The 12,579-nt window shown below is 40.7% G+C and overlaps 1 protein-coding gene across 1 annotated transcript in view; it reads left to right on the plus strand.

Moving 5' to 3' along the window:
- Nucleotides 1-12,579, plus strand: part of znf644a (zinc finger protein 644a) — a 28,188-nt gene that overhangs the window by 7,665 nt on the left and 7,944 nt on the right. The window contains 1 exon segment of the mRNA XM_062022288.1: nucleotides 3,090-3,215. Coding sequence (XP_061878272.1) covers nucleotides 3,090-3,215 — 126 coding nt within the window.

The following is a 12,579-nucleotide window of genomic DNA, read 5'->3' on the forward strand; positions in this document are numbered from 1 at the left end:
TCCAGCAGAGAATCACTTTTGCTCAGCAGCACAACTTCAGTTTTTTCCTCGTTTAGCTTTAAAAAGTTCTGCGCCAACCAGGCCTTGACGTCATGTAAGCACTCAAGTAGGGTTCCCAGGGGGGTACGATTATTTTTAGAAATGGGCAAATATTAATCTACAATACCCAAAACCAGTGAAGTTGGCACGTTGTGTAAATGGTAAATAAAAACAGAATAAAATTATTTGCTAATCCTTTTCAACCTATATTCACTTGAATAGACTGCAAAGACAAGATATTTGTTTGCAAATATTAGCTCATTTGGAATTTGATGCCTGTAATATGTTCAAAAAAGCTGGCACAGGTGGCATAAACGACTGAGAAAGTTGTGGAATGCTCATCAAACACTTATTTGGAAAATCCCACAGGTGAACAGGCTAATTGGGAACAGGTGGGTGCCATGGTTGGGTATGAAAGCAGCTTCCATGAAATGCTCAGTCATTCACAAACAAGGATGGGGCGAGGGTCACCAACCTCCATACCAAAGAAGCATCCACCAAGCAAGTACCGACTGTTTGTATTTGCAAAGAGTTATTACCGACAATTTTTTTGCTGCCATTCTCGACAAGTTAAAAATATTTGTACAGCGCCAATTGACAACAAAAGTTATCCCGAGGCACTTTAGGACAAGTCTAGGACGGCGCTCCTTTATGTGGAGGTTTAGTTGAGAAATATTAGTATGTAGTGATCTACACTAGGGTTGTCCCGATACCAATATTTTAGTACCGGTACCAAAATGTATTTCGATATTTTTTGGTACTTTTCTAAATAAGGGGGACCACAAACAAATTGCAATATTGGCTTGATTTGAACTAAAAATCTTACGGTACATTAAACATGTTTTTTTATTGCAATCAAAGAACAATTTTGTCCTCAAATAAAATAGTGAACATACTAGACAACTTGTCTTTAGTATTACGTAAGCAAACAAAGGCCCCTAATTAGTCTGCTGACGTATGCAGTAACATATTGTGTCATTTATCATTCTATTTTGTAAAAATTATGAAGGACAAGCTGTAAAAATGTATTCTTAATCCACTTGTTCATTTACTGTTAATATCAGCTTATTTTCCGTTTCAACATGTTCTATCTACACTTCTGTTCAAATGTAATAATCACTTATTCTTGTGTTGTTGATACTTTACATTAGTTTTAGATGATATCACAAATTTAGGTATCGATCCGATACCAAGTAGTTACATGATCATACATTGGTCATATTCAAAGTCCTCATATGTCTAAGACAGTGCTTCTTAACCTGGGTTCGATCGAACCCTAGGGGTTCGGTGAGTCGGGCTCAGGGGTTCGACGGAGGTCAAGACACACCCGACTCATCGTGTAAATAAAAACTTCTCCCTTTTGGCGTGTTACGGATACGGCAATAGCAGAAGTCACACTGATTTGCAGGTGTGTAATTTGTAGTGAGTGTTGGTTTTGTTGTTTGAACAAGGTGATGTTCATGCACGGTTCATTTTGTGCACAAGTAAAAAAACATGGTAACACTTTAGTATGGGGAACATATTCACCATTAATTAGTTGCTTATTAACATGCAAATTAGTAACATATTGGCTCTTAACTAGTCATTATTAAGTAAATGATACTTATTAATGCCTTATTCGCCATGGCCTTATTATAACCCTAACCCTCTAACCCTGGCTCTAACCCTAACCAAATAACTCTAAATTAAGTCTTTGTTACTTAGAATATGTTCCCCTAGTGTCCAAAAAACTCTAAATTAAGTCTTTGTTACTTAGAATATGTTCCCCATACTAAAGTGTTACCAAAAACATATAACTTTGTCTTGAATTTGAAAAAAAAAACATTTTATTTTTCACTAAAGAAGGGTTCGGTGAATGCGCAAATGAAACTGGTGGGGTTCGGTACCTCCAACAAGGTTAAGAACCACTGGTCTAAGAACATATTTCTTGACTTTATAAACATAAAATGAATTTTTAAAAAAAGGAAAAAAGATTGTGACGATAGAAAATATTGATGTAATCATAGTATCGACTTGATACGCTATTGTGCTTGGTATCATTACAGTGGATGTTAGGTGTAGATCTACCAATGGTGTTGGTTTACATTGTGACGCCAGTGAGCTATTGTATCCTCCTACAGTGTGTAGTGAAGCATGTTTAGCTATTCCTCGTCCTGCAGGGATGATACTTGTAAGAAACGTACTTTATTTGTCGCCATCGAGGCGAGGATTAGTGATTTAGAAGTAGCTAAAACACTGACGACTGCGAATGGATGTTAGCTGCTAGCTAGCTGGCCATGTCTTAAAGCACCTCTTCCTGAGGGCGTTTCAGTGTTATAACTTCACCTTTATCTTTAGTTTTTAGGCCAAAATGCGTCCGTTCTCCCTTTTCTGTCTACACACTGTGTCTGCTTGTAAGTACTCTGTGATTGTGCGCTGCCGAACATGCTCCTCTGTTCGTAAAACCAGCAATGTCACGACGCACCGTCATGCCCGGGGACCGGTACTTTTCAAATAGAGTATAGTACCGTTTTTGATTCTTTAGTACAGCGATACTATACCAGTACCGGTATACCGTGGATTAATTTGAGCCTCTTTTATGCACACAATGGATCAAAATGGACGACGCATCCTTCTGTTTTTTGTAAGTGGCTCTCGCTGGAAACATTTGGACACCACTGGAGCAAAGTGAGAGTAAATGAGGGACAGAAGACAGGATGAAGCGGTTGATTGGGGGAGAGATGAGAGAATCATAAGTGAACAGGGACAATCTACGAGTTGCTGTTGGGCACTTAGCTGATTGACCTTGCAGTCAGTGGCCGCCATCTTGCTCAAACTTTGACTAGTGCAAGAGCATGACAGTCCCCTCTTTATTTGGGCAACACTCAGCCGGCAGCAGTAGTCCTCAAAGGCTGTGGAAAGAACAACAACACAAGTAACGGGCAGGTAAAGCATAGAATGTGTGCACACCTGAACTCCAACAGCTGTTCCCCAGACATGATGGGTAGTGCAGCAGCAACTCTGTGTTGTGGTGACTGACTTTGATGTGTGATTGTTTATTCCTCTTGCAGAGAAAGGTGAATTCAACAGGAAAGCGTGTGTCCACTGCAACGCAAGTTTCCACAGTGGCGTGAGCCTGTCCAATCATGTGCGAGCATGTGTGAAGCGGAAAAAAACCGCCTCACTAGAAGGAAACAGTAAGTGCCTTTCAAACACGTAGAGCATGTTACTCTGGAACTCAGGGCTGCGCAGAGTGCCGTAAGTTGCACATTTAAAAAATATGATTACCCTATATATAAAACACATTTAAAATATTTTCCTTTTTTCAAAAATCAACTGTGCGCCTTATAACCGGTACGCCTAATTAAAGTTAAAGTACCGTATTTTCCGCACTATAAGGCGCACCTAAAAACCTCCAATTTTGTCAAAAGCTGACAATGCGCCTTATAATCTGGTGCGCCTTATATATGGACCAATATTGAGCCACAACAGGTCTCGCAACTACGGTAAGCAGCCGCCGACTTCATTTTCCCCCGTAGAAGAAGAAGAAGCGTTGCGGTGCATGCTGGGATATATGACTGCGCGAGGCGTGCCGTTTTATTTCCATTTGTTTGTTTATGTAAAGACCCCAAAAATGGCTCCTATTAAGAGACACGCTTACGACGCAGAGTTTAAACTTAAGACGATCAGTCACGCAGTAGAACACGGGAATAGAGCAGCAGCGACACTGACTCGATTAATGACGACTTCGACGAGACGGATGCCATGTTGGATGCCGTATCCGCCCAACTGTTTAATTCTGACACTGAAGAAGAAGAATTCGAGGGATTTGTGGATGAGGAATAACTTCATAAAGTGAGCTTTACATGTTTATTTTGTGTGTTGTGTTGTCTAGGGATGATGTTTGATAAGAAATTATCGAGTTCGAGCCTATTATCGAATCCTCTTATCGAACCGATTCCTTATCGATTCCAGATAGGTTGTTGTATATGGAAAAAAAACACACAATATTTGGTTTAACAAAAGCTCACTTTTATTATATAAGAAAAAAAAAAAATCTAATAAATAAATTGACTGTTACCCCCCTAAAAAAATAAAATAAAATAAATAAATATTGACTGTTGTTACCCAAAGTATATTAAGTGGGATTTTTCAGAAAAACAAATATATACAGTAACACAAAAACAACCTGTGATCACTATAGGTGTATAAATAATAAAAAATAAATAAATAAAATCAGTCCCTTGGGCACAAAACTTAAAATAACACAGCTCTCCAAAAAGTGCACTTCTGCTGCTATTTGACATAACTGTTATGATGCTTTGGCATTTTTGCTCTTTATTTCTTTATTGAAATAAAATTCTATGAAGAGAAAAGTTGTTTGCAAATGTGGTTACAATGCTAAAAAATGAAAAGTGAAAGCTAAAAAAAGAAATACACTTTATTGAGTTAACATTATTTCTTTATAGGTGGAAATATGTGATGTTATGAGCTAGGGCAGGGGTCGGCAACCTTTATCACTCAAAGAGCCATTTTGACGAGTTTCACAAATTAAAGATAACAATGGGAGCCACAAAACTCTTTTGAAATTTAAAATGAAATAATACTGCATACAGATCTTTTTTTTGCTTTGTGCTATGTTTAAACCAGGGGTCTCAGACACGCGCCCCGGCCCGCACCTTAACATGACAATTTAATGTTAGTGCGGCCCGCGAGTTTTACAAGAATGGCGCTTGACAGCGTCATGCTTGTCGACACACCCAAGTTTTCCGGGACACACCCGAAGGTCAGGACGTGATGGCGTTGCCTGAAGCGCCCTCTGCAGCCTGCTCAAACAGCGTACCCGCACAGCCACATGTTGATTGAATCTTCTGCTTGAGCACGAAGGTGACAGCAAGGCATACTAGCTCAACAGCCACACAGCTTACACTGACGGTAGCCGTATAAAAAAACTTTAATACTGTTACGTTACAAATATGCGCCACACTGTGAACCCACACCAAAAAAGAATGACAAACAAACTTATGGAGAACATCTGCACCGTAACACAACATAAACACAACAGAACGAATACCCAGAATCCCATGCAGCCCTAACTCTTCCGGTCTACACTATACACCCCCGCTACCACCAAACCCCGCCCACCTCAACCGACACACGGAGGGGGGTGGGGAGGGGGATTGATGTGTGGGGGTGGGGGGGGTTGGTGGTAGCGGGGGTGTATAGTGTAGACCGGAAGAGTTAGGGCTGCATGGGATTCTGGGTATTTGTTTTGTTGTGTTTATGTTGTGTTACGGTGCGGATGTTCTCCAGAAATGTGTTTGTCATTCTTTTTTGGTGTGGGTTCAAAGTGTGGCGCATATTTGTAACGTAACAGTGTTAAAGTTGTTTTATACGGTCACCGTCAGTGTAAGCTGTGTGGCTGTTGATGAAGTATGCCTTGATGTCTCCTACGTGTGTAGGTGAACTCTTCATACAACATGTGGCCGGGCTGGCACGCTGTTTGATCAGGTTATAGAGGATAATAAATGCAGTGCCAACACGGCACGTCCTTAAATTAGTTGTTAGGGTGAAAATTTGTGAATATTTGCCCTGGGAGATTTCTAATAGAGGCACTGAGATCCGTGAGTCTCCTGGGAAAATTGGAAGGGTCGGCAAGTATGCAGCTGAGCCGCATCAGAGTGGTCAAAGAGCCGCATGCGGCTCCGGAGCCGCGGGTTGCCGACCCCTGAGCTAGGGAATATAACAACTACACTACCCAGCATGCAACGGGAGTGACGAGCATGCGCGGTAGCCCCGAAAAGTGTTGTTGCATGTCGCCACCCGGGAGCTAAGAATGAGGTTATGAGCACGCTGTGAAAGTAAACGTCAAGAACTCAGCCAACACACCTCGTCTGCATTATTTATAATTAGACAGACAACACATATACAGTGTGATTTTGTTTTGTTTACAAGGAAAGAAAAACAAAAGTTAAAAAAGGGAGATGTGTTGTAAATATATGTACAGTATGTGCTGCGGTTGCTTTAAGAACGTTGCGACAGCTGCCATAAAGGAGGTGCGTTGCTAGCCTGGTTACTATGTTTCCGGTTGGTCGTAAAAGTGTTCGTCATGTGTTTGTACCCTGCTCAAATCTCTCAGTAAAGTTATTCATTGGATCATACACTACCGTTCAAAAGTTTGGGGTCACACTGAAATGTCCTTATTTTTGAAGGAAAAGCACTGTACTTTTCAATGAAGATAACTTTAAACTAGTCTTAACTTTAAAGAAATACACTCTATACATTGCTAATGTGGTAAATGACTATTCTAGCTGCAAATGTCTGGTTTTTGGTGCAATATCTACATAGGTGTATAGAGGCCCATTTCCAGCAACTATCACTCCAGTGTTCTAATGGTACAATGTGTTTGCTCATTGGCTCAGAAGGCTAATTGATGATTAGAAAACCCTTGTGCAATCATGTTCACACATCTGAAAACAGTTTAGCTCGTTACAGAAGCTACAAAACTGACCTTCCTTGAAGCAGATTGAGTTTCTGGAGCATTACATTTGTGGGGTCAATTAAACGCTCAAAATGGCCAGAAAAAAGAGAACTTTCATCTGAAACTCGACAGTCTATTCTTGTTCTTAGAAATGAAGGCTATTCCACAAAATTGTTTGGGTGACCCCAAACTTTTGAACGGTAGTGTACCTTTTGTTTTGAACTTTATTACACCTTGGAGCGCTTTTTCCGGTCCATTTTTTTCCTGCTTTCGCTATCTGCGCCTAATGACTGAGCTACGTGACATCATTTCTTGTGATGTCACACGGAGCATTTCTGGTCGGCACGGGATTCATTCCTAGGGATTCGAATAAAGAACCAACTCTTTTTCTTTACTATAGTGGTCTCGATAACGGGTACCGGTTCTCATAAAGGGATTCGAGTCGGACTCGGTTCTTTTCTTATCGAACAACCGGGAAAACCGGTTTTGAGTATCATCCCTAGTGTTGCGTGACATTAACGTTTGAGCAACGTTGAGTTATTGATATATTGTTATTGCTCTGCACTATTTCGAGTGTTGCTATATTGTAATTGCACTAAAGTTTGATTTACCGTAACAGTATCACTGTTTTTTACGTGTTTATTGAATCGGAAAAGTTCCCCTCCACTGTGTGATATAAATGTTGCACTACATGTTACACTTTGCTGTTGTTAAAAGATAAACAAAACACCACGTCACTGACTTTACCTCGGGGAAAATAATAAAACAGCTGTTCATTCATTTTGGGAGTGAACAGAGTTGTCAGAACGCTGGTTTGTAATCTATTTATGAAGTTAGACTGACCTATCTGACTGTTGTGTTGACATTCCCATTAGCGCAGCTCCATCTAATGGATGCATAACGTAACCCCAGCCTCTACTGTAGCGTCTATTCTATGCGCCTTATAATGCGGTGCGCCTTATATATGAATAAAGTTGAAAAATATGCCATTCATTGAAGGTGCACCTTATAATCCGGTGCGCCTTATAGTGCGGAAAATACGGTACCCATGATTGTCACACACACACTAGGTGTGGCGAAATTATTCTCTGCATTTGACCCATCACCCTTGATCACCCCTTGGGAGGTGAGGGGAGCAGTGGGCAGCAGTTGTACGTTGTACCGCATTTTCCGGACTCATCATCATCATCTGCGGTCACTCGAAGCGAGTATGACGATCCTCCTGGTAGGGGTGTATCCTTTTATGGAGGATGCCTGTGCGTGACTTTGTTTAACGTGGGGAGACTGGTGCATAGACAGTCACCACACGATTCTTGACAGAATCGGGTCAGGGTCCAGTGGCATGGAGTCCAAGGCGACTGGGGACCCTTTTGTGCTGCAGCCTTCATCCGCCATCCCAGCCGGTTACGCTCCATAGGGTTAGCAGTCATCCTCCGCCTGTTCCACCGTTGTCTTGGGTTGTTATTTCCCCATAACTGGGCCCACATGGATGTGGGGGGGGGGCCTTCTTCCGCCATCGCAGCCGTTGTGGTGGTTCTTACATCTACCGTTTTCCGCCTGCTCCACCGTTGAGGTCTTCACCGTATCCCTGGCTAGGGGGCAGTCAGGTACTAGGCCTTTGCCAAGGACCACCTGGGGTAACAGTAGTAAAGGGGTTAACCTCCTAGTGCCCTAAGACCCCATAGAGGAGCCTCCACTGCCGGATGCACTTTAACGTCATGCGCTATAATGCGCACCGGAATATAATCAGTACCCACTAAATTTTAGAATTGTTTAAAATTCCATTTACGTTGTGAAATTAGTTATTTACACAGAAATATTTTATAAATGTTTATTTACATACCTTAATTGTTTCCAAACGGTGTCTACACGGCAGTAAAACAGATGATCAAACAACACAGAAGTCATCGTCATGGAGCCACTAGCTGCACAAGCTGGCTCTCCAATCAGTGACGTTTTGGTGAATTTACTGAGGAATTTGCGAAACTGAAACAATACAAAAAGAATGCCATTGTAAGTTAAAGGCCTACTGAAATGAGATTTTCTTATTTAAACGGGGATAGCAGATCCATTCTATGTGTCATACTTGATCATTTCGCGATATTGCCATATTTTTGCTGAAAGGATTTAGTAGAGAACATCGATGATAAAGTTCGCAACTTTTGGTCGCTGATAAAAAAGCTTTGCCTGTACCGGAAGTAGCATGACGTCACAGGTTGAAGAGCTCCTCACATCTGCACATTTTTTACACCAGCAGCGAGAGCGATTCGGACCGAGAAAGCGACGATTACCCCATTAATTTGAGCGAGGATGAAAGATTTGTGGATGAGGAAAGTGAGAGTGAAGGATTAGAGTGCAGTGCAGGACGCCAGGGTGTATCTTTTTTCGCTCTGACCGTAACTTAGGTACAAGGGCTCATTGGATTCCACACTTTCTCCTTTTTCTATTGTGGATCACGGATTTGTATTTTAAACCACCTCGGATACTATATCCTCTTGAAAATGAGAGTCGAGAACGCGAAATGGACATTCACAGTGACTTTTATCTCCACAACAATACATCGGTGAAGCACTTTAGCTTCGGAGCTAACGTGATAGCATCGTGCTTAACTGCAGATCAAGGTTGGCAAGTATGTGTTATGTGGACCACATTGAGGTCTTTTAAATGTAGAAAATAAATTATAATATGACCCCTTTTAATCAGGGTTTTTTCTGGCTCAAATCGAGGCAGAGGTGATACAATCCTGATCATGCGCCAGAATTTTTACGCAAAATATATTTTTTTCAATTTACAGTAATATGCTGTAAAGAACACTAACATTTGTCATTTTTATTAATTTGATGGGTAGTTTGCTGTAAAATCATAAGTCAAGAAGATATCTAGGTATTTATTTTTATTTAGACAAAAAGTTTGGAAAGTATTATAATATACTTTAATATTTGTTGCAATATTGGATATTGTTAAAGTTTAAAAAGGTATGCAATTTCAAGCGGGATATATATTTTTTTCTGTCAAAATGAAAAAAATCTATTACATTTAGTGAGAAAATATTAAGTACCGTATTTTCCGCACTATAAGGCGCACCTTCAATGAATGGCATATTTTTAAACTTTGTTCATATATAAGGCGCACCGCATTATAAGGCGCATAGAATAGACGCTACTGTAGAGGCTGGGGTTACGTTATGCATCCATTAGATGGAGCTGCGCTAAAGGGAATGTCAACAAAATAGTCAAATAGGTCAGTCAAACTTTATTAGTAGATTACAAACCAGCGTTCTGACAACTCTGTTCACTCCCGAAATGAATAAACCGCTGTTTTATTATTTTCCCCGAGGTAAAGTCAGTGACGTGGTGTTTTGTTTATCTTTTAACAACAGCAAGGTATAACATGTAGTGCAACATTTATATCACATAGTGGAGGGGAACTTTTCCCTGATTCAATAAACACGTAAAAAACAGTGATACTGTTACGGTAAATCAAACGTTACTGCAATCACAATATAGTAACACTCGAAATACTGCAGAGCAATAACAATATATCAATAACTCAATGTTGCTCAAACGTTAATGTCACACAACACACAAAATAAACATGTAAAGCTCACTCTATCAAGTTATTCCTCATCCACAAATCCCTCCAATTCTTCTTCTTCAGTGTCCGAATTAAACAGTTGAGCGGATAAGGCATCCAACATGCCAGGCTCCGTCTCATCGAAGTCGTCATTAATCGAGTCAGTGTCGCTGCTGTTGTCTATCAGTTCAGTGACAATTCCTGCCTTCCTCATATATCCCAGCATGCACCGCGCACTTCTTCTTCTACGGCAGTGGTTCTTAACCTGGGTTTGATCGAACCCTAGGGGTTCGGCGGAGCCTCCACCGCAGAGGTCAAGACACACCCGACTCGTGTAGATAAAAACTTCTCCCTATCGGCGTATTATGGATACCCCCAAACAATGCACTGCAAAAACTGAAATCCAAGTAAGATGAAATATCTCAAATAAGGGTTATATTTGCCTATTTTCTGTCTGATAAGATAATTCTTCTCACTAAGCAGATTTTATGTTAATTTTAGTTGTTTTAAGGGTTTTGGTCCTAAATGACCTCAGTAAGATATTACAGCTTGTTGCTGAGATTTTATGACCTATATTGAGTAAAACATGCTTGAAACTAGAATATCAACTGTTGCAAAGCTGTGTCATTAACACTCACAAGTATAAAACTACTTTTTTAAAGTAATAATTTCTCACTTCAAGCATGAAAAAAAATCATGATGCCGAGCGCATATCATTATGTCAAGATAATGGCACTAGCATTTACTTAATTTAAGAATATTTTTCAACATATTGAGCAAAAAGGTCTCTTTTTTTTTCTACCAAGAAAAGTGCACTTGTTATTAGTGAGAATATATATTTATTTTAAGGTATTTGTGGGTTCATTGAGGTTAGCTAATTTTACTTGTTTTGGAAAGTCTTGACAAGCCGAATTTTCTTGTTCTATTGGCAGATAATTTTGCTTAGTTCAAATAAAATACCACTAATTTTTGTGGTTTTTTTTCTTGTTTTTGAACACTGACTTTTTGCAGTGTGTTCCCTCTAATTTTCCGTTCTAATTTGCAGGTGTGTAATTTGTTGTGAGTTCATGCACTGTGTTGGTTTTGTTCTTTGAACAAGGTGATGTTCATGCACAGTTCATTTTGTTCACCATTAAAAAAAACATAACTTTTGTCTTGAATCTGAAAAAAATAAAAAAAAATTCTTTACTAAAGAAGGGTTCGGTGAATGCGCATATGAAACTGGTGGGGTTCGGTACCTCCAACAAGGTTAAGAACCACTGTTCTACGGGGAAAATGAAGTCGGCGGCTGCTTACCGTAGTTGCGAGACCTGTTGTGGCTCAATATTGGTCCATATATAAGGCGCACCGGATTATAAGGCGCACTGTCAGCTTTTGAGAAAATTGGAGGTTTTTAGATGCGCCTTACAGTGCGGAAAATACAGTACTTTATTGACACAAATCATTTCCAGGTGTTTGCGGGCCAGATCTGGTCCTTGAGTTTGACACCTGTGGCCTAAGCGCTTGCATAAGAGAATGATGGGCTCATAGCTTGTGTGGTGGGTAGGGTTGGGTATCGTTTGAATTCGAACGATTCCAATTCTTTGTTTCGATTCCGATTCTTCTTGTACCTTGCCGGGATCAATGTGTTTGACACGTGGTTCCTGGAAGGTGGTATGTATTTTGGGTTGAGAGTTTTCACCATATCCCTGCAAACAAACAAACATGTAATGTTGCTGTTACTGTTTAGCCCAGTATCAATTAGCTTAGCTCTAACGTTATTGCTTAACTAACCTAAATGTTGGAGATTCCACCTCTGAAAAGGGATGCAGTCTTTTGACTATGTGTGCAGTGACCTTTCTGTGGCACTCTTCCATCTGTGGCACCGACATCTTCCCCATTGCCGCTATGGTGAACGGAGTACGCTGAGCACATCGCGGAGCCTGGCTAGCAGCTTGTAAATTGTCTATGAAAAAATATGCAGGCTAATTTGTTAGCTGCCTCGCAGATTTCTTGCCGGGACATATGGTACAATACAATCGGCAAGATAGGCAGGAGCTAGACCGTGTAGTATTTTATACGTAAGTAGTAAAACCTTAAAGTCGCATCTTAGGTGCACAGGAAGCCAGTGCAAGTGAGCCAGTATAGGCGTAATATGATCAAACTTTCTTGTTTTTGTCAAAAGTCTAGCAGCCGCATTTTGTACCATCTGTAATCTTTTAATGCTAGACATAGGGAGGCCCGAAAATAAAAGGTTACAGTAATCGAGACGAGATGTAACGAACGCATGGATAATGATCTCAGCATCGCTTGTGGACAAAATGGCGGTGGGCGCTTCTTCGTTGGTGTTCAGCGGCTTCTTCTTCCGGTCGGCGGACTTACTCTTTTTTTCCGGTCGGCGGACTGGGTATCGAAACTAGGAATCGAAATTTAAACTTTTGAACGATTCCGGGAGAATCGGAAAGTTAGTCCCGGTTCCAATCGATACTCGATACCCAACCCTAGTGGTGGGGCCACTTTTGCTTGAG

The sequence above is a fragment of the Entelurus aequoreus genome, linkage group LG16 (assembly GCF_033978785.1).
Source record: "Entelurus aequoreus isolate RoL-2023_Sb linkage group LG16, RoL_Eaeq_v1.1, whole genome shotgun sequence".
NCBI lineage: Eukaryota > Metazoa > Chordata > Actinopteri > Syngnathiformes > Syngnathidae > Entelurus > Entelurus aequoreus.